The 24,488-nt window shown below is 43.8% G+C and overlaps 2 protein-coding genes across 2 annotated transcripts; both read left to right on the top strand.

Annotated features, from left to right (window-relative positions):
- The first annotated feature begins 1,420 nt into the window (after positions 1-1,420).
- Positions 1,421-8,439, top strand: LOC127340056 (putative protease Do-like 14). Its single transcript, XM_071828493.1, has 8 exons — positions 1,421-1,860; positions 2,325-2,471; positions 2,555-2,709; positions 2,923-3,198; positions 3,293-3,420; positions 5,578-5,695; positions 5,779-5,871; positions 8,350-8,439. The coding sequence occupies exons 4-8, from the start codon at positions 3,013-3,015 to the stop codon at positions 8,422-8,424; spliced, it is 600 nt and encodes a 199-aa protein (XP_071684594.1). The 5' UTR covers positions 1,421-1,860; positions 2,325-2,471; positions 2,555-2,709; positions 2,923-3,012; the 3' UTR covers positions 8,425-8,439.
- Positions 8,440-12,577: 4,138 nt separating this feature from the next.
- LOC127340057 (uncharacterized) lies at positions 12,578-13,292 on the top strand. Its single transcript, XM_051365836.2, has one exon. The coding sequence runs from the start codon at positions 12,718-12,720 to the stop codon at positions 13,255-13,257; it is 540 nt and encodes a 179-aa protein (XP_051221796.2). The 5' UTR covers positions 12,578-12,717; the 3' UTR covers positions 13,258-13,292.
- The last annotated feature ends 11,196 nt before the right edge of the window (positions 13,293-24,488 follow it).

Below are 24,488 nucleotides of genomic sequence, written 5' to 3'. Positions count from 1 at the left end.
ATTTAAAAATAAATAAAAATCATATTTATGTGTTTTAAAAAAATTAAAAAAATCATGGTGTAGCCAATGAATTATCCCATAAACGTGCAAAATTTTAATTTCAAATATAAAAAATTCTGGGCTACACAAAAATAGTAAACGTGTGGATCTGGATATACATATTTCAAATCTCCAAATTTCAATAGATTTTGTCTTTTTTGTGTAGTCTACAATATAAAGAATTTCATATTAAAATTTTACACGCTTGTAGGTTAGGTTATTTATTATGTCCAGATTTTTTTTGAAACAAATACGTATGATTTTCGAATTTTTTAAAACAGCAGGAGCACTGGTGCCCATGAGTCAAATACACTTTTCCCACCTATATGTGGATTTTAGGCAACTTCAAGGTAGGGAGAGGGGCGCGCCACACCGGGAGGTCGCTCCAGAACTGAGGTCATGTGTTGGAGCGGGAGTTGGGTCGAAAGGAGCGGCATGGCATATGTGTCCGCGGGCCAATCTCCTCTCTCTCCTTGTTCTCTTTTTCCTCCCACCGCATCCCCCTCCTGGTTCTCTCTCTTGCTTCCAGTCAAGACATTTACCATCATCGATTCCGGCTGCCAAAAGTCTCCTCTGCCGCTCCCGTTCACCGGAGGAGCCCCGCCGACCTCCTCTTTCCTAGATCCCCACCGGCCTGACCCCGTTCCCTCGCGTGTTGCTGCTCCGCTTGCTGCTCCAGGCCTAGGCGCGGTCACCGCGGAGGGCGGCGCGTGCGAGGATTCTATCGTGGTCGCCAAATGATGCTCCACGGTGACTGGGAGCAGGAGACGGTGGTGGCACGGGAGGGAGGCTCCGGGGATGAGGGCGGCGATGTGCAGGCCCATGGCGGCAGGGTCCAGCGCGGGAGCAGCTGGTGTGGCGGCGGCGGTTGAGGAACACGTGCGTGGGGTGGAGTTCGGTCGAGCAGCAGAGAGAGTAATTTCCGGCGGGGATGAGATATTTTTGGAAGACGAGTGGAGCAGGAACTTTCCTAAATTTGCTGACCGCCCGAGACTACCGACGGGCACGCGGGTGCCCGCTAGACGCACCCTAACTATTAACTGGTTCTCCATATGACCCCCCGACAATCCAGGAAAATTACCCCCACAGGCCAATGAGAGGTGTTTTGATAGTGGTTTCTGTCCACGTGGAGCGTGGTATTTAGCTAGGCCGCACCTGGTCCGGTGCAAACCCACACCGCATCGCTCTCCTCTAGCACCGAATCGTGCTCCTCTGTTTCGCTCCTCCCTCGCACCGCTCGTACATCCTGTTGCGCCGCCGTTGCGCCACTTTCCAGGAGATCTCGCCGGAGTGCGATTGGGACTCATAGAGGTTGCATCCGCCGCCTCCGTCCCCGATTCAAAAAGATTGGAGCTCCCTATTCAAAAAGATTGGAGCTCCGCCGCGGCAGGAAGCGGAACAGGGGTGGGACTTCTACCGCCGCGGCCATGTTCGGGATGACGACCCGGTCGAGGGGGCGCGAGCAGCAGAAATCTTCGCGCTCCAAATCGGCAAGGAACAAGCTTGATGGGAGCGGCGAGCGATTGCCATCGGAGGGCTGCGGGAAAAGGAAAAAGGCCAAGCTTGATGTGATTAGCCGGCGAGTATCATCAGAGAGATCCTCCAAGAAAGGGAAAAGTAACCAGGATAGGGATATGTTGGAGAAGAGGCCCAAGAAGAGAAATAGGGGGGAGGATGAGGATGATGGCTCCTGCTCCTCGGCAGTCAGCTCTCCGCTTCGCGAGCCTTACATGCCTGATGGCACTGAAATAAGCAAACCCATCGACAGTGCGATATCTGACAAGTATAGGGATATGCAAGAGGAGTACTACGCGAAAATAGGTTAGCGATTCAAGTCCCTCGATCTTCAGTCATATTTTGAAGTTTCTTTTCTCATCATATACCATCTAGCCAGCAGAAGACAGTGTTACTGATCATTTTGAAGTCCAAAAATGGAAATTTACAAAAAAAAAACTTAGAAATTTCAGGATATGTTCATTCCACCAACTTTTTTTTCCAGGATATGGCTTCATTGACATTGTTTTAGGTTACATTACAATATTTACAAAAAATGATAAAGAAAAAAACACTGAAGAACTATGATTCCACCAAGTTGAGTTTGATGGCATGCCACTCCATGTGTCACCGAGACCACATCTTGACGGGCATATGTGGGGGCATAAGGCATATCCTGGAAAGTCCAATGTAGATTTGTAGTGCAATACCGCAATGCATCATCCTTGCAATGCTGCATTTTTTGTGTGTGCATATTGGTGTTTACTTTGTGTGTGTTGGTCTTCTTGTAGCACGCCAGATGAAAATGCCCATGCTTTGTGAGCTTACACCTCCAAATTGCCTGGTTAATGATCCAACACTTCTTCACATCCGTGAATCTTCGAAGAAGATAGTGCTTCGTGCTGCTCAATTTATTGTTGGGCTTTCATCATCATTCGGTATAATAACATCCCATCTCATCTAATTTGGCTATTTTTGTGGAAACTTTATGTTTCTTACTAATATATGCGTGAAATTGCAGATGGTGAGCCGCTAGCATGGTGTTCTGGTTTCTGGATTGATTTGGATAGCGAGAAGAGAACTGGTACCGTTGTGACGACTGCACATCTGATTCGCACAAAGCGCCCATCACCGGATGCTTGGTTATGCAAAGATGAGTAAGCTTCTGATGTCAAGGTAATAATCTATTAATAACCTTTGGTTTGTTCTGTCTCAACTCTCAAGTTATCTACTATGGTGGCACGTATCATAGCTAGTTGCAAATTGCATGGATTATGTTGTTATTGTCTAGAAACATTTAAAAAAAACATTACAAGTATTGTCGAAAGGATTGTTATGATCAGAAGTTGGTCTTTATTGGTAGCCATTCTCTTACTACTGTTGTTTCAGGTTACTGTCCACTTGCGGGGTGGCGCCGTTGCAAAGGGCCACCTGCTCTACCACCAGAAGCACTATAATCTTGCTTTCTTCAGGGTTAAAATGCATCAATCTATTCAGTTACCCCATTTTATCGATAAAGTGGAATGTGCTCAAGACATTTTTGAGCTTGGAAGAGATGAATCTGTCAAACTACTGATACATCATGGTAGAGTGAAATATTCGAATCCAGACGTGTATGAGCGGAATCACCATATGTGCATTGAAGGTCCACATCGAGACCGTGAGGTACACATACATTCCACTCGAGTTATAGCTACTGTATTTTTAGTGCTTTATTCGAATGCTACTTCTAATAATATTACCAATTCAAATGTGGTAGTATGATAACGGAGGTCCTGTCATTGACTTAGACGGGAAGGTTGTGGGAATGATCGACAGTTGTCCAGAAGGGTCTTTTATACCTTCTTCAATTTTACTCAAGTGCTTTCATCTGTGGAAAAACTTTGGGTATGTTTTGCTTTTCAGTTCTATTCTACTCAAGCTAATTCGTTCTTATTGTTTATTTCTTGTTCTAAAAAGTAGAGTAAGTTACAAAAATTATATTTGGAGTGGTCTGTTTTATCTTTTTTTTCTTCTCTTTTCCCATCCAATTCATGTTCATGTTTGTACAATTCTTATATTTGAATCCATAAATATTTATTTAGAAAAGATCATGTATAAGTAAGGCTGGGAACATAACCTTGATGAGTCCTAGGTTGTCATCTTAGTAAATAACACATATAGCAAAAATCATGTAAAATGAGGCTAGATTAATGAGGGTCTTATTGTTAAAGAACTAGATGATACCCCGTGCTTTTCTGCGGAAAATTTTGGATAAGCATACATGAGTATTATTATGAAATTGGTGAATGAAAATGTTAATTAGGTATTTCTGGTCACTACAACATGATTTTAAGATTTCAAGAGTGCCCCAACATATTTACTCACCACTCGAAGAACAAAATGTTTTGTGGTACATTTGAACACGGTCAATTTTGTAATAGCAAATAAGAAATATATATATAGGTAAAATAAGCATTGGAGTTCATGGAACACATAAATAGTATGAGTTTGTTGAATATTTATATACTCATTTCATAAGTATAACATCATTAACGATATCAGGTTGAGTAGGTGTGTAGGAGAATGCAAAAAATCGTGGGATCAGCTTATGTCTTTTAAAATATGAGTTGTACATGCTATATTGATCCTGTCATTTTGTTTTTCTTTCTAGATTGTACTGTCAGTGTTTGGATCGATAGAAAGGAAACAGCAGTAAAAACGTTTGGTTAGGGTGGGAATCGGCTGGTACCCTTCTTGTCAGCACTAAATCACTCCCTAGCTCAAACGCTTAACATCGGTAGACGACAACAACTTGCTTATTGATACATGAAGACGGAGAAGACAACAATCATCCACATGATCAGGATTAGAAAAAATAAATTTTAGATGCTATAAGCCTATAAGTAAAGGATCAATATTTCAGATCAATGAGTTATAAGTAAACTGAACTTATCTAGCTACTTACTTCCAGAAGTAAAAAAACAGACAGCTAGATGCGTTAGTTAAGTCTTTTTAAAGGGCATCGCGTAAAAGTTGATTGAAGTGATTTTGTGATCTTGACATGCTAAAGACTGAAGTCTTTAAACTCGGTGAATAGAGGTTCATAAGGAGGCAGCAGCGAGATCATTTATTTTTAAGAACAATACATTCAATCGTTTCATAGCCGCACATCGTTTCGCATTTTCATGCAACAGATCATCCCAAGAACTGAGAGAAAAACCACTTCCACGAAGAGACAAAAGACTATGCCTCTCAGTTCTCAGTTCTGATTATCCGAAGAAACTGAGAGAAAAACCACTTCCACGAAGAGACAAAAGACTATGCCTCTCAGTTCTCAGTTCTGATCAATAATCATACATAATTTAGATGCCAGAAATAGCACTGCACCCTCTTGACCTCATTTTCATCTCATCAAACATATCAGCAGCAAGCAAATAATACCTCCAGATCACAGGCACCAAACATATTTGTTGCGGGTATGAAAGGCAAATGTGTCAACATGTAATCAATACACCAGACCGGCGATGTCAAGGAGCAGGAGTTGAGCACCTCTTCTTATATACAGATGCCGGCGATTGAGAGAAGAGCGGTTGGCCAGAGAGGATAGCTATGAGGTAATGGAAGCAACATGCAGCTTAACCTGCAAAGGCAAAGGGGATATGCTGAGGCGTGGGTATAAATTAAGAGGAGTGGCTGCATCTCCTCAAGGCATATGATGGAAGATAGAGAGACGTGGAGGACATTAAAACGCACTGAGGAGGATTAGTAATCCACGCCCATGAAGTTCTTCCGTTACAGACTGGGCGGCAATGAATACGTGGGTACTCTGGGTTTTGTCACTAATTTTCTTGTCGATTGGGTTGTTGCACAAATAAAATATAAATTAATGTGGACAATTTCCGGTGGAAAATGGTGGCAGTTTTTTTGCTGAGGTGGAAGAATTGCTTAGGTCCAAACCTTGCATGTCGAGAGAAATAAGGTAGTGGGGGGGGGGAGGGGGGCTCCCTTTAGATATAAAAGATTAGATACTGTTCTTCTATATTTAAATTTTCTTTTGTATAGGCGCATCCGTCGACCACACCTTGGATTGAAACTTTTTGCCATCAGCCTTCTAAACCCTGTTCAAGTTGAGGATATATTGATTGAATATAAGATTAATGAGGGTCTTATTGTTAACGAGGTAAATACTGTTTGTTGTCGCTTTCCTGAGTTTGCTTGTTTTCTCATTTGTACTAAGGATTAGTTATTGCAATTCAACATCAGGTGTCAGCAGGCTCTCCTGCCGAAAGATGTGGAATTCGACTTGGGGACGTTGTTGAATGTTTCAATGGAAAATGTGTTTCTACTGTTGTGGAGGTTTGGTGCACTAGATGTTTATTATTGTTAGGTTTAGGTAGAATGAATAGATATCATTTTTTTGTGACATTTACATTCTACTCTCACTATTTTAGAATACATGTATTTCAGACTCTTCATTTTAACTCCAAATTCTTGTCCTTCAATACGTATTCAGTTTAAGTCAATTTTTCTTATCTTGCCCTTCGCTGATGCCATCAAGAAAAGAGCTAATTAGCACTTGTTGATGCCTGACCTTCCCAATTAATTAAAAGGAAACTTTACATAGAAGGACAATGATTTTCTTTGAAGGAAATGAGAGTTTAACAGACGAAATTAACATTACTATTACACTTGTTACAAACAACCGAGGTCATCGACTCTAGGCACACTTGGCAGAAGCATCGACTCCTTGTGTTCTGGCAAAATTTCTTAGTTCCTGTGCAGCTCTGTTGCTCTCTCTTTAAACTTTGGTAGTTCTTCACTCCGAGAAGAACTGCAGCAGATTATGTCTCCTGCTAGCAGTACATCATCATGATCGGTGCACCATTTTCCTGGGCAATGCTCTGTGAAACAGAAGGAAGCAGACTCGGTCTCAATGACAACCGACCCTACATAGAGTTTGGTCAGGTGTCGAAGCTGCACAACTACCGCGACAATCTCTGCTACATCTGGATGCGCACAACTGAATACTTTGCCCTACTAAGAGCATACATTTCCTCAATGATTTCTTGCAACCATCCCCGCACTTCCCTGCCTGTGGCTTCAACAAAGGATCTGTCAGTATTCAGTTTAATCCACCTCGAATCATGTTTTGTCCATGACCCTCGGATCACGGTCTGTTGTTTCATCTGCCACCTTGCCTCCGCATACAGTGGTTGTTTCCCTTTTTGTGTCCCTGCTGTTTATTTCTGACAATCTGGATGGATTCTTTTCAATCGAGGACACGGCCAGGAGAATCAACCTTTGTCACTCATGCATAATGTCATTTCCCAGATCCCATGCCCTCCAAATCATCATTATGATTTTGCATCTCGTTTCTTCAGTGACAACTGCAAGGAGAATAGTAAGCCATTCCAGCAGCAGTTCCCTGAAGGTTTCCTGTGAAGGAAAATCACACACTTTTTGTGTAATGCAGATAGAAGGGTCCATGACTTTGTTGCACCAAACCGTGGCATGTTGGGGTCTCTGGACCTTGACCACACATATTAAAGATTGTCCAATTCCAGGGTTCGTGCCCATTTTTATCTCTGGTGCTAGACAGTCGATGGCTATATGTGAGGCAAGGATTCCGCTTTACCTTCGTGTTCCAGATGGTGCTCCATATCTTCCTGCTGCAGTCCCCTCTTAATCTATCACTTCCATTGTTGGCGATGTTCAGAAATTCCTTAAGAGTAAAGCTTGTACACACTTTGTACAGAGAAGCAAGCAATTTTCAAAGTTACAACCAATAAAATCTTCTACATCTCAGGTGGGTAACTTGATCGGTGATCGCTTCCACCTCATGCTCTGGAACAAGCAGTGCAGAGGAGTGTTCCGTTGCTTGGTTTCTAATTTGCCAGCTGGTGAACCCAACATAGCCATGATTGAGTGTGCAAACCCAACACAGTAAACCAACTTTCTCGTGGAATGCAGTGATCAGGAATGATTTGTACCTTCTTCCCATCCCCTTATCTTCTTGATTTGGCCTTTCTTCAGAAGCGCAAATCCGTCTTCTATTCCCCACCAAGCTGGAGATGCGGCAGTAGCAAACACCATGTCTATTAGGTTCTCCTTCAAATAACATTTCTTTTCAGGAGCCCCTCACTCATGTAGGCCATCATAACATTTAGGTTTGATCATGTTCTATCACGACATTCAATGAACTTTGTGGTGTCTCTCTTCGTCTCCCCACATAACTTCCTTATCATCATGTAATCATCAGAGAAATCTGCAGACATTTGAAGACACCTCATAATTTAGATTATAAGGGCCTTAGCAACTGACTTCTAGAAAAATTTCTTTCCACTGTACAAATAAGTACTTCTCAGATCAATTCCAGTCATTTTGTGAATTTATCCTTGATCGGCTAGAGTTGGCTACCTTTCATGTGTTCTTCAGAATCGGGAGCCCTAGATATTTCTCCTTGAAATCTGAGTTGGTCTCTGGCAAAGTATGATTGATCTCTATTCTTTAGTTGCGTCACATCTGGGCAATCTTCACCATAGGGGACAGAACACTTGCCGATGCTGTGGAGCTGACTTGTGCACTTCTTGTACAAATTCAACGATGCATGTGTTGTACACTCTTGCTGGCCCAATTCCTTAAATTAGATCAGACTGTCGTCCGCGTGACTTTGTGCTCAAAGAGTGCTAGCAGCTGATTGGGGTTGACATCAGGGTCTTTGGTGTACAACACCTTGAAGAAATCTGAGGCCATTTGTTCCGATGTTTCTGCACTCTCCACCCAAATTCCATCTGCATCTTTCAGTCTCATGATCCTATCTTTGTTGGATGCCAGCTTGCCTTCATATGGAAGTACCTGTTGCTCTGGTCTCCTCTCAGCTATTCCAGTCAGGACCTCTTCCTCTACTAGTTTTTCTGTGCAGAGGCATGTCAACATCCCCTGAAGCTTTGTTGATACTATTTGCTGGAAATATTGACATTTCGCTCACATTTAGTACCTGTGCCAACTAACACTTAATCTTGTGCGCAACTCTAAAATGAAATCTGTTTTGAAATGGAGGGGGCATTGCGTTATGCTATTCTTCTCTTTATTTTTTTGCTACTGTTTATCAGTTAGAAAACATGTTGCTGAGCATAGTGGTGAACAGCGGAGATGGCCTTAGTTCTGATCTAGATGTGGAGGTAAGCTTACTTTTATGTTCTAATAGTGATTTACTTGATCTGCGATGTCTGTATTTTTATATGAAATCGTGATTAACACAATGTTATCAATAAGAAATATGTCTTGTTGGCTTTACAGATTCAGGTATACTTCCCGCGTAGATATCTTCGAAGAATCAAAAAATTGACTGTGAAGGTATCTGAAGATGGTGAATTTGTTGCAAGAGGTATACAGGTTTTCTCAGCAAATTCTTATTTTAAAGATGATCCATATTGTTTGTTCCATGTTTTAGGTATATAAATTCTCCATGGGCAGAGTTAGTATAATTTAGGCTCCAAAATATAGGAGCATGTATGTACAATATATATGCATACGCCAAAATGCGTCAGATAATCAAGAAAAAAATCCCGCTCTCCCATGTCCATTCTTTGCCTCCAAAGGTCAAGCAGGCAACAGCCGACCATCTGCAAGCCAGCCATGCACGGCGTGCACATTGACCATGGCACCCTATTGTTTTTACCTTTGGGATGAGGACCCACTCTGGCACACTGCTCTATCACCTCTTGTGGAACCAGAACAGCATTTAGGAAGGAAGCCAAGACCTTCCTTAATCCTTAGTGATGGTGTCACCAATTAGGTCTCAATGCTCTTGGTAAAGCTTGTCGTAAAATCGTAAATGCCTGGGATGACTTGATTTACATGGATACAAAATATTTTTTTTCGAGGTGGACGGGGGGGGGGGGACCCCACGGTTTGGATACAAAATATTCACCTTTATTTTTGGACTTCGCAAAAAAAATGCTTTAACTGAGTTGTATTTATTTGTGTATCTTCCCGTATGGTCACTTGAACCAGTACTTCACCAAGTGAGTCCAGGCAAGTGACAATTGCTTTTTTTTGCATCTTTATTATTGTGGTCTGAACTATGTATGGTGTCTTGTGCTGTTTGTATAATATAAGGGAGGGCATGTTTAAAATGACAAAAATAGATTTTATGTCAAATCCTTATACTTTACCCGCGTCTTGCAAATGCCTCCTGATCTTTTGGGAGATAGTGAAGCCATTGCCTAATCTTTTGGGGGACACTAAATTAGTAGTCCTCCTATCTTTGCTTCAGACTTGTCTCACAGCTAGCAAATATATCGTGTACTTTTCTCACAGCAATCTATTGTCTGCGTTTTCTTTAATAGGCCAGAGGAGGAACTTTGTTATGCCTATTAAGCACTAGGAGGAAAGAGGAGGTAGCAGCTAAGTAGCTAACTGAGCCTACAACATAGATAGTCTCGTCATGAACTGTTGTGTATGCGCCTTTCGTTTAGCATTTTGTAACGGATATGAAGGACAGGCAGACACCGGTGTGTTGGACCTCGGACGTACATTGTCGTGGATTAGACACATATCGGCAGGCACTTTACTGGATCATATACCAAACAGAAGTGCTCCAGCATAACCTGCTGCCTCTTCCTGCCCGAGGCACAGGCTTGTGCTGCTGCCGACAGTTTGCACCTTCTTCAGAGAAGCTACGTTGCCGGATTATTTCTACACTTCCGCTAAAGAACAGTCGACTGATTTATTTTAGACAATAGTCGAATTTTATCTCCGTAGTTGTTCTGGTTTATTCTGGCTTCATCTTTTTTATTACACGGTTGTTTTCCAGCAGGACTACCGATTCAATTGGCCATTTCCAAATTTGGGCATTTCCCTTGGCTTAGCTGAGTTGTGAGACGTGGCGGCAGGATGACATATCTCCAAAACTACCTGTTGTTGTTTTCCTCCCAGCTCGAGTTCTACCCTTTGGCAACTACAAACATGGCTGTCCGTATTTCCGCAAGCCCCCCGCGATTGTTATAGCCTTCATCTGTCCCTAAACATGGCTGTCCGTATTTCCGTTAGGCTGCATGGATTTTACTGGTACTTTGTGCCAATTGTTCTTTATGTGGTAAAATCGATAATCCTACACCTACGGACAAGTGATTACGGACTAAAGTTACGGACAGATGTGGCTGAATACAGTTGGTGTAATCCTGTGGATGGTTCCGGAAATTGCTCACCCCGATGCACCGCCTGCTTGCCACATCAGTCCGTAGGTGCGATCCGTAGAGAATCTGCGCGTATGTGTAGCATTACTCTGGCAAAATTTGCAGCCCATTACATTAGCACTTACATGATCTGGAAAATGTAAAATTGATGAAACAATATTGCAAATTTACTTCTGAAATTACATAGACTAATTTGTCATCTTGTATTGTACACATTCTCTATGTAGCAAGTTACAATTCACTACACTAGTATATACATGATCTGAAACATGTAATTTTAGACAAACAACACGGTAACTTTGGACTTTAAATGATGTAAAATGGGTTTTGTCTCTTTTCACCCTTTTATTTCTTGCTAATATGGGTAGCTAGTTGAACCACTAGCCCCCATTTAAAACTTGTTACTTGTTGTTTCATCTACACAAAACATGTGATTTTTTTCCTCTATGACAAAAGTGACTTTTGACGAATTGGAAATCAGTCAAATGCCTTCATCTAAACGAAACATGTGTTTTTTCGTCCGTGCCACATGTCATCTTATGACTGGAAGAAAAAGTGACTTATGACGAATTGTAAATCAGTCAAATTACAAATCTTCCGGCCAGAACACTGCCGATGAAGATGGAGGCAGCGAACAGCACCTTGAGAAGCTGGGCAACACTGAAATTGCGTACTCTAAAAATCAGTTATGATGTGCAGCCTGGAAGGATTTACAAACATTTGATGCATGGACAAGGAGGAACGGAAGCACTCTTTATTGAGAGAGATCATAAGAGTTCACTAATTCACGGCAATCGCACACATCATAGAAAAGGCCGAGCAGAGAACAAGTTCACGATCATATCCTGATAGTCGATCCTACTGCACGATCGAGTCACTCGCCATCAATCCTACCTGGCTCCACCAAGAAGAAGAGCAGGCAGCGAGACGGCAAGTCCGGCATCCCATCCAGCATCGCCGTGCACCGCAGCAGCATGAACCGTAAGTCCTTAACCGTATCCTTCTCTTTCAGCATCAGCCTCACCTCCAGCGGCACGCGCTCCTGCCGCTCGCGCCGGCTCTGAAGGCTCATGTACAGCTGGTCGGGCATCCCCAGCCCCTCGCCGGTGGCAACGACGGGCACCTCCACGACGCTCTTCGCCGGGACGCAGAACCCGTCGAGATCGGCGAAGGCTAGGGGCACGCCGTCGTACTCCACCGTCGTCCGCGCCTCGAAGCAGCAGTGCCGCCACACGTTGCCGTTCTTGACGCGGAGGGCGACGCGGAAGGAGGGCGGCGTGGCCCCCGCGCCCGCGCTCCGGACGAGGCCATCGTAGCCGCTGACGGTCGCGGAGAACTCGGGCGTAGTGGAGTCCATCGTTAAACTGACGACGATGATGACGGTCGCGGCGAGCAGACCCACGGAAACGATCAACACCCCCGCGAGCCTCTGCGCGAAGTTTTCTTCCATGGATGGATGTTACCTACCTCAGAGGTGATGAGGTCGCCTAGATTCAAGTTTGGAGCCTTTTCTTTTGATGATGAAATGAAATGAAACTAACTGACGCCGTTAATTAGGTTTTCGTCATGGACGCGCGATATGCGCGTCATGGACGCCGTCTCGCACGTAGAAGGCGGAGATAATTAGGTACAGGCCGTTCGATCACCATAGTTTCTCTTTCATCCAACGCGCTCTGCATATCGTTCGATCTATTGCTGCCTGGATATGGATCCAGTCCCAAACTGCTTCCAGCTGAGACCTGGTCACCTGGCCGATATGTTCGTGCATGCAGCAGTTGGGCTCACGAACTGAACCCACGGGCCGACAGGCATATAGTGTTCGGAATTTACACGTGGTTCGGAAACCACAACCATGGGCGTAGACCTGGAACAGCCGGCCTACCACGCCATCCCTGCCGATCCGCACCACGACCAACCACCCATCCTCGGCAACGCGCCACCGCCGGCGACTTGCAAAGAAGAATGGGCCTTTCCAATCGCAATACTTGTTTCGCTTGTACTCATGGTGGTCATGATTGGGCCCGTGGAGTACCTAGTGCAGACCAACATGCCGGCTTTCTCCGTCGCCCTCGCCGGCGGCTACCACGGCATCGTCGTGGCCCGACCGGCCAGCGTCGTCTCGCCGGCGTTCAACCTCACGCTGCGGATGACCAAGGCGTGCGCCGACCGCGCCGAGGTGGTCCTCACATACTCGGGCGTCGCGCTCGGCTGGGCGCGCGTGGAGCCGCGCGGCTGCGTGTCCCGGGAGCCCTGGGGGAGAGACGTCGAGGTGGTCACCAAGGCCCACGGCGTGGGTCTCTCCAGAAGCCTCCGGGAGCGCATGGCGGCGGAGTGGCGCCGTTCCGGGCAGGTCGAGCTCAACGCCGACGTGCTGATATACACCGACCGCGGCAAGCTGAGCTACCTCGCCGACGATACCCGTGACAAGGTGATGCGCTGTAAGGTGGTGATGATTGCGGACGGACTTCAGCCGGAGCCAGAACCTTGCACATGGTATTTTCTACGGCCTTACAATTACGATAAATTCCAGTCAAGACCGTGACATATATATCTTTTTTTTTGCGGGTCGTGACATATATATCTTTGGATCAACAATGGATTTTCTAATGAATCACGAAGGAATAAAATTTCCTACAAGAGCTTTTTATGCATCCCACGGATGAAAGGAATGATCTTGTGTATTCTGTGTGATGATTTCATTCGAATATATACCAGATCTTGAATGTATATATATGCCACAGAACTATATATCTAGTAGAAATTATAAGGACTAGGACTTTGTATCCCGAAGTAATTAGTTATTCTTCATCAGTAATTTTGCAGTAGTAATTTCTTAAAAGGGTTTCTTCAACAGTGTTTCAGCGCTACGTCGCAAGAATTGCTCGATCGATTCGTCGCCTCTTTCAATCGGGGAAAATACTAATGTGAACTTTTAAAAATTAGTGTATCCTTCCTCATCTCTTTTATACGGAAATATACTACTACCTACTTTTACAAAAATACTCCTTCATTGCTCTCCCCTTTTACTCAAGAAACATACTAGTGCCTTATTTATACACTAGTACAAATGCTCGTGTGTTGCCACAGGTTCTCAAATTTATTTCTTAATACACATATATAATTCATAACTTACTATAAAAATTTAAAAACAAATCAGGGATATCATAATATACTACAACATGATAATACCGAACACAATAACAAGATAAACATTGTTGTGCTTCTGTGTGGTTTCAAGTTCTAGGTCTTCTTGTTACTCTTTCGCGGCAAGTCCCACACCTTTGTTCCGACAGTCATAACTATGATATTCATAAATATCCAGAAATAACCCTGGATTGTAGCCTTCTATGTTCAACATACAAAAATGGTTTAGCAAATCTTCAATAACGGTTGGGATAAAAAACTCTATCGGCAAGCCGGTGGTGCAGATGCTAATTTTTTTTTTGCAGCAATGTATCCTCATAACTCATAAGAGCTCGAGAGTATTTGTTATGAGGATGAGAATATTTAATCCTCGTGTCTCATGTGAACGTGTAAAGGGTATCTTCGAATATTCAAATATACAATGATAACAATGATAATGTAACCCGCAAAAAAAACATAGTCTGAATTTTTATTATAAGAGTAGATTACTACAAAGAGACAAATGAATGGTCATCTACTCCTTTCGCCCTACCAACCACACATGAATTATCGTAGCGAGCAACCCCTTTCTATCTGCACTCCGTCTTCGCTCAACACAAGGACTCGTCAACATGCACCGCATGCCACCGCCAACCCTAGAGACTCATCGTCATGCACCACATGCCATTGTGAGAGTACCAACCTACCAACCATACACATATACAATCTATATAACTGAATCTTGTAACATCAAAGAATTGGTCTCACATGCGCCGTGCTACCAGTGCATCCCCGGACATTGGCGACCATCAACATCCCTTCTCCGGATACCTAAGGAAGAGAGATACATATTTGATCTCCAATCATTTAGGAGGTAAAAAATCTATCGAACTGTTTTAATACAATAAAGAAAACTGGAAGCCTTTTGAGTAACTACTACGTAACTGAAAAAATTATCAGAGAAAATGGTGTATAACCGAATCGTCTGAACCCTAAATTAAATCCAAGTGCGGCCATCAGATCAAATACAGTTTTTGCTAGTGAAAAATGTACATATGTATGTAGAAGCGGAGGACATGATGTAGTAGTTAATACATACACCAGCGGGACTTGATGGTGAACAATTAATAAGCAAGTTACACAAATCAGATACGCAGTCATTTCTGCAATATTGCCTTTTGTAAGTTCCGCTTTCTTTCATATTTATGTTCCTATTTTATGAAATTGCCAACAATTTGATGGAGTTAGTGGGATTGAAGCAATGTAATCCTACCATTGTCATCTTTGAGAAGCTTGATGTTTAAGATTACATCAGCTACTCCAAAGTCTTTTATCTCAAAGCAGCGAGATAGGAACTCTGAAAGATCGAGATGTCGCCTAGAGGGGGGGTGAATAGGCAATTAAAAAACTCTTACGGATTTGTCTTGTAATAATGCGGAATTAAACTATCGTTTAGTTTACAAGCACAAACACTAAATATGCTAAGCTCAACTAAGTGTAACAATAGCAACTAGAGCTAACCAAGATAGGCACAAGATATATGTAGCACAAGTGATAGCAAGATATATGTACTTCAAGCACGATGGCTATCACAAGGAAAGAGAGCTCGGGTATAGAAATAACCGAGGCACGCGGAGACGAGGATGTATTCCCGTGTTCCCTTCCTTTGCAAGAAGGTACGTCACGTTTGGAGGAGTGGAGGTCCCACGAAGGATTCCCCGCGCCACGAAGGCTCACCCTATTCTCCCCCACACCCACGAAGGATAATGACCCTTTCCTTATGGTTAGCTTTTCCTCCGCTCCGGAGATGGCAAGCTCCACAACCACTTCACAAGCTCCACGAAGGAGAAGCCCGGGCCTCTTCACAATCTTCTTGAAGAGATCACCGGAGCACCAACCGCCAAGCCAACTAGGAGATCTTCCTCCAAGAGTAACAAGCTCACGGTCTCTCACTCGAACTAATCGTGGTGGAGAGCTCAACACTATGCAATGATGCAAAGCAATAACACTAGAGGTGTGCAAGTCCTTCACTCTCAAATCCCACCCAAGCAACAAATGCTAAGATGAGGAAGAACAATGGGGAAAGTCAACAAATGACTCCAAGATCTAGATCCCAAGAGTTCCCCTCACTTAGAGGAGAAATGGATTGGTGGAAGTGTAGATCTAGATCTCCTCTCTTAGATCCCTCAAGAATGGGCAAGAATCATGGGGGAAATCAAGAGGGGAAGCAAGTTCTTCCAAGACCAACAATGGAGGTGAAGAAAGGGGAAGAACTAGCCCAGCTCAAGGTGGAAGAAGGCTATTTATAGTTAGGAGGAAGAAATAACCGTTGGGGAGAAAAAGACAAAGAAAACGCAAGAAAAACAGGCTGAAAACTCGCCCCAGCCGGTTGACCGGAAGCTGGGCTGAGGAGGCCGGTGGCCTGTCCGGTCGGGCCGGCCTACCAGCCGAGCGGGGCGCATGGGCCGCGCGGGGGAGAAAGGCCCAGGCGGGGCGAGCCGGCCGCGCCCGCCACGCGTGGGCGGCGCGTAAGGGAGCAGGCCCGGGGTCCGGTTGGGCCGGAGATAGCGCCGGGTGGGCCGGTCGGCCACCGGCGATCGGGCCGGACGGGGCAGCTCGACCCACAGGTTGTCGCACCGGACGGCGACCGGGTGGGCCGGCGCTTGGCCCGGCAGGACGGGCGGCCGGCCGGCTGCCCCTCCCCCTTTTTTCTTTTCCTTCTTTTTCTTCTTTTCTCCTTTTTTCCTTTTTTTAAATAACAAATGCTCCCGAACTCCGATTCGAATGAAACCAATTTTTTTTAGAGATAAGAACAAATGCTATCCTATGGAAAGTGAAAACACAAGAATTTGTAGGAGGCGATTTTATCATGAATATAAAAGGTAGAACCTTATATCATGAATAACCGGTAAAATCACCCAACCTCGAAAACGCAATAGAAGATGCATGTGAACTCCGTTTTCGATGAACTTGGGCTTGTTGTAAAGCTAGCAACAAGCTCAAGAACCTCACATATAGAAACACGAAGAAGCAATAAGGATATGCAAAGTATGCAAAGGATTTAGCTCCCTAAGACGATGTGATCAAGTTACTCAACCGAAAGCCCCTCTTAATAGTGCGGCTATCTATCCTATAATCCGGTCTCCCATCAACCACCTCGAGACCGGTAAAAGGAAAACCTATCAAGGTCATACCTTTGCCTTGCGCATCCCGCTTGATCTTGATGATAACATTTCAAGCTCTACACAAGCCGGAATGCCTCACTTGATCAATGTTGCTTAGTGAAGACTCACAAATGCTCCCCCATACACTATGATGGGAAAGCTCCATTGATGCACATCTTCACATGTCCATTATCACCAAATGGACGGCAAGCTTCAAGAATGTGATCCACTCAACATGCTCATCTTGAACTTGCCCAACTCAACCTTGTATCTTCTCATACTCACTTAAGATAGAGCATGGCTAATATTGAGTTTCACATAAGAACTCCATCTTCATTTCTTCTTCTTGATCATATCACATATATATCTTCATATCGATGATCTTGATGCCAATCCACAAGATGTATCTTTATTTACATGGCATGCATACTTGAATCCAACACATGGAATACAAGTAGAACCTATGGAATATTCCTTCATATAAACTCAATGAAAACATTAGTCCATAGGGGTTGTCATTAATTACCAAAACCACACATAGGGGCAATGTACCCTTACAAACTCTTTGACCTCCTTAATAACAGTAAGGCTGGTTCCCGATATCAATATGCCATCAACATAGAGACAAAGGATAACTCTCTCACCCCTACTATGGCTATAGTATATACACTTGTCAGCTTCGTTTACAGCAAAGTCTTCAGAGGTTAATGTTCTTTCGAATTTCTCATATCACTGCTTAGGTGCTTGCTTAATACCGTACAAAGACTTCAAGAACTTACACACATTTCCTTCCTGACCATCTCCATACAAAACCATCAGGCTGCTCTATTTAGGAAAGCTATCTTAACATCTATTTGATGAACGAGAAGACCATGTGAGCCAACCAAGGAAAGTAGTACTCAAATAGTGGTCAGTCAGGCTACATGTGAGTATATATCAAAGAAGTCTTCACCTTCTTTTTGAGTATAACCCTTGGCCACAAGTCGTGCCTTGTACTTTTCAATAGTACCATCAGATCTAAGTTTTTTTTTTGAACACCCATTTGCATCCTACAGGTTTGCACTTATAAGGACGACCAGTAACCTCCCAAATTCCAATGGCTAAGATGGAATCCATCTCGCTACAGACAGCTTCTTTCCCGTAATCAGCATCCTAAGATGCATAGGCTTCTGAAATAGAAGTAGGAGTATCATCCACGAGGTACACAATGAAATCGTGACCAAAAGAACTTTGCAGTCCTCTGTCTCTTGCTCCTTTTGGGAGCTTCATTGTCATCCTCCAGAGGATTATCACAGTGTTCTGTCGCAATGATAGGTTCAGGAATTGTAATTAACTCCTACTTGATGAACTAGGCATCTCCTGATTTGATGAGCTTGACGTGTCTCTCATGGGAAAGATGTTCTCAAAGAAAGTCGCATCATTCGACTCCATAATTGTACCAACATGCATAACGGATACCTCAGAATTCTCTATAAAAAATCTGTAGAAAATGCTATGAAATGCATATCCCAGAAAAACACAATCCACGATTTTTGGTCCAAGCTTGTGCTTCTTGGGTATTGGCACATTCACTTTCGCCAAACAATCCTAAATACGTAAGTATGAGAGTTTCAACCTTTTTCTATCCCATTTCTCAAATAGAGTAATGGTTTTGTTCTTTGTAGAAACATGGTTTTGGACATGACACGCAGTCATTATCGCCTCCCTCACCATATCTTGGATACACTAATGACGAAGATCCTACATGAAGAGCCGGCCGGCGAGGTGACGCAGGCGAGCAGGTCATTTTGGCTGCATGCATGGACACCGAGAAGGATAGGAGGCTTGCCGGTATGTCGGCGGATCAGATGGGATCTACTCGACATCAACCCATACTCATAAACATGCAGATGCCACGGACACACACGGAGCACCGTCTTCAGGAATTCAGGCCCTCCATGCTTGAAGGCATGTGAAAAGAGGTGAGCTCTCCACAACTTGCTAACGTAGATGCAGTAGATGCAGGTCTCTGGTATGTCCACCATCATTGCTCCGGTCTTTGGTTTGTGCGATAGTCATGCCGTGTCGGACATCAACGCGGGACAGTCACATGCCCTTGCCATACACTGCAAAAAAAACATGACGAGCGCATCGATACATGGTTTTTTCCAGCTATTTTTTCTCTGAATTTCTAGGGCAGTAGGTACTCTAATTCACTGACGCTCTATCCTTCGCCATGTCTATGTTCTTCCTTGGTTTACATGGTTCATTGATATGTGATCTAGGTGGGTACAGTGGAAAACAAATTTGCATTTAGCCAGTGCGTGCGATCAGGAGAAGGAAGAAGAAGACATTGCACATGTTGAAAATATAAGCAAATTATCATATTGAATTAATCCGAACTAGTACTTGATAAATCATGACTACATAAATAGAAGATGAGCTAAACATACAGATCAACAGAATAGATAAACAAATAGCATCTATATAAGATAAACCTATCACATCTACTCCAAACAACAGTACTAGAAATTGTAGCAAGATATGAAACGAGAAGGGCGGATATATGTACCGTCCAGCGTTGGCTGCAGTAGTAGCAGCAGCGATGTTGGCGACAACAACATGATCCTGGTTGTTATCGCTCATGTTGAGGTTATCGATGTCCGAGAAGAAGTTGTCGTTCGGGATGTTGCCACTAGTCGCGCGTAAGCGCTCCCCAAAAATATGATTGCCCCTCACCCGTACAGGTCTAGCTACGAGAGGTTCAGGGGCCCTACTGTCCCGCCGCTCGGTGCACGCCGAAGGACGTGATGAGGAAGACGAAGGTGGCAGCGCAATGTACCGGAAATGGACGGTCGCATATGGTGTCTCGTACAGGCTAGGGTTCGTGCCCTCGCTTATATAGTGCGGTTCAGGAAGGTCGTGGGATGCAGCCCACGTTCGAGTCCACGATCCAGAAAAACAGGAACGAAACGGTTGCGTTAACGCGTCCGCTAATAACTCGTAATTACCACACAATTAATTTCTTGAACAAAAAATAGATAAGCTCAGCTCGGCGATATTCCCGCAACCCGCATCGTGACGTGCGTGGCTAGGCGGGTGGCGGAGGAGTGCGCAAGGGCTCTCTCTCTCTCCTCACTCACTTACAAAGACTAGAACAGACCACCTTATATACCACTCCAACTCTCTCCCAACTAGCAATGTGGGACTAAATTTTAGTCCCACCTTGCCATTCCCACATGGGCCAAGATAATTGGAACATGGGCTAAGGCCCAAGACCAAATTCCAGCACTAAGTATTAGAACTTCTGAGGTGAGATAGCATTGTTTTATTTAGTTTGTATGTAATATAAATCATCTAGGAACCTCAGCTTTTATATCGTATACCCTTCCATTGCAGTTTATGAGTGTTCATATATAGACCACTAGATAGGATATATGTGAATACCCATTTATATCAATGTGCTATGTTCTTTACAGGATGAACTTTCAAAAAAAACTGAACATATTACCTCCCGGATGGCCATCATAGATGGCAAAGAGACCAAGCTTGTGATCAGTTCCATATATCTCCATGTCAAATTGTAAAGGCCATATCTTCTTCACCTAAGTAAAATACATTGGTTACTTTGTTGCGCTATAACTAAGGCATCCTCTTCCTGTATTAGAAAATGAAATGAGACATGTCAGCTTTTTTTACATAAATAAATGAAACAAACCAAAATAAGGTGGAATATTTGGGTTGACTTTTTCTTTGAAATGCTTGTTTTCCTGGTTCAGCTTCATGGATTTCAAGATCCTCGCATGTCTTGTGTGAGGTAGAGATGAAAAAACCGCAGCCACCATATGGGTGATTGGACAGAAACTTGCGTGCTAGTCCGGATGGACAAGGGACGAGGTAGAGTAAGCCGCTTGGGGTGGGGTCCTTGGTGGTGAGGCATGTAACTTGACGTTGGGTCTCCGTTGACCGCTGCTTGTGTAGGGCCTTGGATTTGACATCGCGTAGGATTTGCTGGTGACTAATGAGGGAGGTGCAAAGTGTGGTGTCTGTTTCCATTGTACTTTAAAATGGCTGTATTTTTTACTTATATTTATTCTTAGATGTTCTTTAATATGCAATACAAAATATAAGTGGATGTTATGTTGGCTGTTATGGTAACAACATTTAATATTCATCATTGTTAGCTCAGGAGTAGTTTTCGATACCTTGAAAAAAAAGCTGAAGGCAAAATGCCTAACACCATAATTAGCTTAGCAGTAGTATATTAGGTGTGTCAAAAAAATATAGTTATATGTATTAGATGTAGAATAATGATAGCTTCGATTGAAACTATTTTAAAGTAGGGTTGGACAGAGATTTGGTGCTCCTGGGTACTAGTGTTCCTGCTATTTTAGAAAAAAAATAAAAATCACATTTATGTGTTTCAAAAAAAAATAGAAAAAAATCATGGTGTAGCCAATGAATTGTTCCATAAACGTATTTCAGTTTCACATACAAAAAATTCTGGCCTACACAAAAATAACAAACGTGTGGATCTGGGTATGCATATTTCAAATCTACAAATTTCAACAGATTTTGTCTTTTTTTGTGTAGTCTATGATATAAATAATTTCATATTAAAATTTTACACGCTTGTAGGTTACGTCATTTATTATGTCTTGATTTATTTTAGATTTTTCTGAAACAAATATGTATGATTTTTGAATTTTTTTGAACAGCAGGAGCACTGGTGCCCATGAGCCAAAGACACTTTTCGGTTTATATTTCTAATATTCGGAATATAGTCAGCCTATGTGAATTATGCTTTTGTGTGTGCGCTGATTGCCATGTAGGGGAAGCAAACATAAGAGCATATATGTCCGCGTCACGCTCATATATACAAATGCATATGTTTAAGAAATATTATGATATTCCATGGAAACACACGGGGTATTCACATAGTAAATATAAAGGAATTTATCTACAAGATTGTGTCTTGTTATTTTAATTTTTTACATTATTATGTTCTCGTGGAATGGTAAAAAAAAGTGGTTCATCCAATATGCACTGTGGCTATCCTATGGTGCACTTATTTTTCCACGTGAATTATACATGTTAATGATAAATATTATTGCGCGGGATGTTGTCGAGATTTTTTTGTACGCTTGCTCAAGTACCACAAAAAAGAACAAGAAAATATCCTTAACATTGTACGACATTTTCCAAGGAGCATCGAGGAGTAGATTTTTTGTAAAATAAAATAATTAGTCGAGTGCTTGTTTCATATTTGACAATGTCAGTTATATATGTTGTCAAAGTGTACTTTAGATGGGGCAGAATATATGAGTTTTTAGAATATCTTATGACTTTCTATTCGACACACGTAAAATTTTACATCTATTGTATTACAATATTGCGAGAAAGAGCCGTAGCAAAACACGGGCATTCAACTAGTTACAATAATTTGTGAGTGAAAATCTTTAACTTTCTAGAACAATATCCTCGGCGTTGGCAATTTTTTTTTACAGTAATTTGCTAGTGCAAAACTTAAAATTTGGTAGTAGTAATTTTCTGATGTTAAATTATTTAACAGTAAATTTTGAGTATCGATAAGTATTTTTTCGCAAAAATAATTTGTCAGTGTAAACCTTTAGCTTCACAGTAGCTTCCTAACATTACCTATACAGTACGTAATTTTCCAAGAGAGGCTTTAGTTATCTGATACTATTTATCTTTCACCGGTAATTTTGCACCAGTAATTTCTCAAGAGCGTTTGTTCAACGTGTTTCGGTGCACCGCGCACGAACAGTACTAACAGTACCATGTCGCAAAAATTGCTCGATTGTTCGTCGCCTCTCTCAACCAGGGAAACTTCTACTGTGTGCTTTAAAAAGATTGTTGTATTCTAATGCCTACTTTAGAAAATACTCCATCATTATTACCCTCTTTTATCACATTAGTTTACTACTCCCTCCAATCCATATTACTTGATGCTAATACATATTTATTTAGACATATTTTACTCATAGATATATTCATTTTAGCATCAAGTTATATATATGGGAGGGAGTGTAATAGTTCACACGGTAATCACATCACCTGTAGTCCGTAGTATAGAAATGAGCAGGTAGCAAGTCCACGATCAATCCGATCCCACCATCCTATCTGGCTCCATCAAGAAGAAAAGCTGGCAGCGAGACGGCAAGTCCGGCATCCCGTCCAGCATCGCAGTGCAGCGCAGCAGCATGGACGGTATGTCCCTAACCGTGTCCTTCTCTTCCAGCATCAGCCTCACCTCCAGCGGCACGCGCTCCTGCCGCTCGCGCCGGCGCTCCAGGCTCATGTACAGCTGGTCCGGCATCCCTAGCCCCTCACTGGTTGCAACGACGGGCACCTCAACGATGCTCTTCGCCGGCACGCAGAACCCGTCGAGATCGGCGAAGGCTAGGGGCACGCCGTCGTACTCCACCGTCGCGCGCGCCTCGAAGCAGTGCCGCCACACGTTGTCGTTCTTGACGCGCAGGGCGACGCGGAAGGAGGGCGGCGTGGCCCCAGCGCCGGCGCTCCGGACGAGGCCATCGTAGCCCGAAACGGTCGCGGAGAACTCGGGTGGACTCGACTCGAGCATGAACGCGAGGAGGGTGATGCCCGCCGAGACGAGCAACACAAAGGATATGACCAACACCGTGAAGAGCCGAGCATGCCTCTGTTCGAGACGTTCTTCCATGGCTGGATGATGAGAGAGAGACCCCCTAGATTGAAGATTTGAACTTTGTTTTTCCTGTTGATATGATGATTTGATGAAACTAGCTGGGGTCAGGTTTTGATGGACGCCGTCTCGAACGTACCTAGGACTCCTAGGAGTAGAAGGCGGGGAGAACCAGGCAGTAACAGAAGGGGATCTCGAGATCTGTACGCGTGCGCGGAAGGTCAGTTTATAGATCACGTACGATAGTTTATCTTACGAACTCTCGCAGACTATTAGCAGTTTGGAATCGGTTCCAGATATATCCTGAGTCCTGATATATTGGTGCAGCAGTTGGCCTCACAACAAACAAAGCTCTAGGACCTCCTCACGGTCCAGAGTTCCAGATAAACAGGAAAAGAAGTTGTTGTGGTCAGCAAGGAAAATAGACCAAGATCGAAGCATGGGCGTCGACCTAGAACGCGCAGCCTACCGCGCCATCCCTGCCGATCCGGGCGACGATGAAGCGCCAGTTCTGGCCAACGCGCCGCCGGCGACGACTTCCAGCAACCTAGGCTGGCGCGACTATCTAGCCCTGGTAATAGTTTCGGTTCTAGCGACGGCGCTCCTGCTTGGGCCCGCCGAATACATGACGCGCGCCAACATGCCGGCTTTCTCCGTCGGTCTCGCCGGCTACGAGGGCATCGACATGGCCCGGCCGGGCACCGTCGTCTCGCCGGCGTTCAACCTCACGCTTCGGACCAGCAGGACGTGCCTCGACCGCGCCGAGGTGGTCCTGACCTACTCGGGCGTCGCCCTCGGCTGGGCGCGCGTGGAGCCGCG

The sequence above is a fragment of the Lolium perenne genome, chromosome 3, assembly GCF_019359855.2.
Source record: "Lolium perenne isolate Kyuss_39 chromosome 3, Kyuss_2.0, whole genome shotgun sequence".
Classification (NCBI taxonomy): Eukaryota; Viridiplantae; Streptophyta; class Magnoliopsida; order Poales; family Poaceae; genus Lolium; species Lolium perenne.
This window is presented reverse-complemented; position numbering and strand designations above follow the sequence as displayed.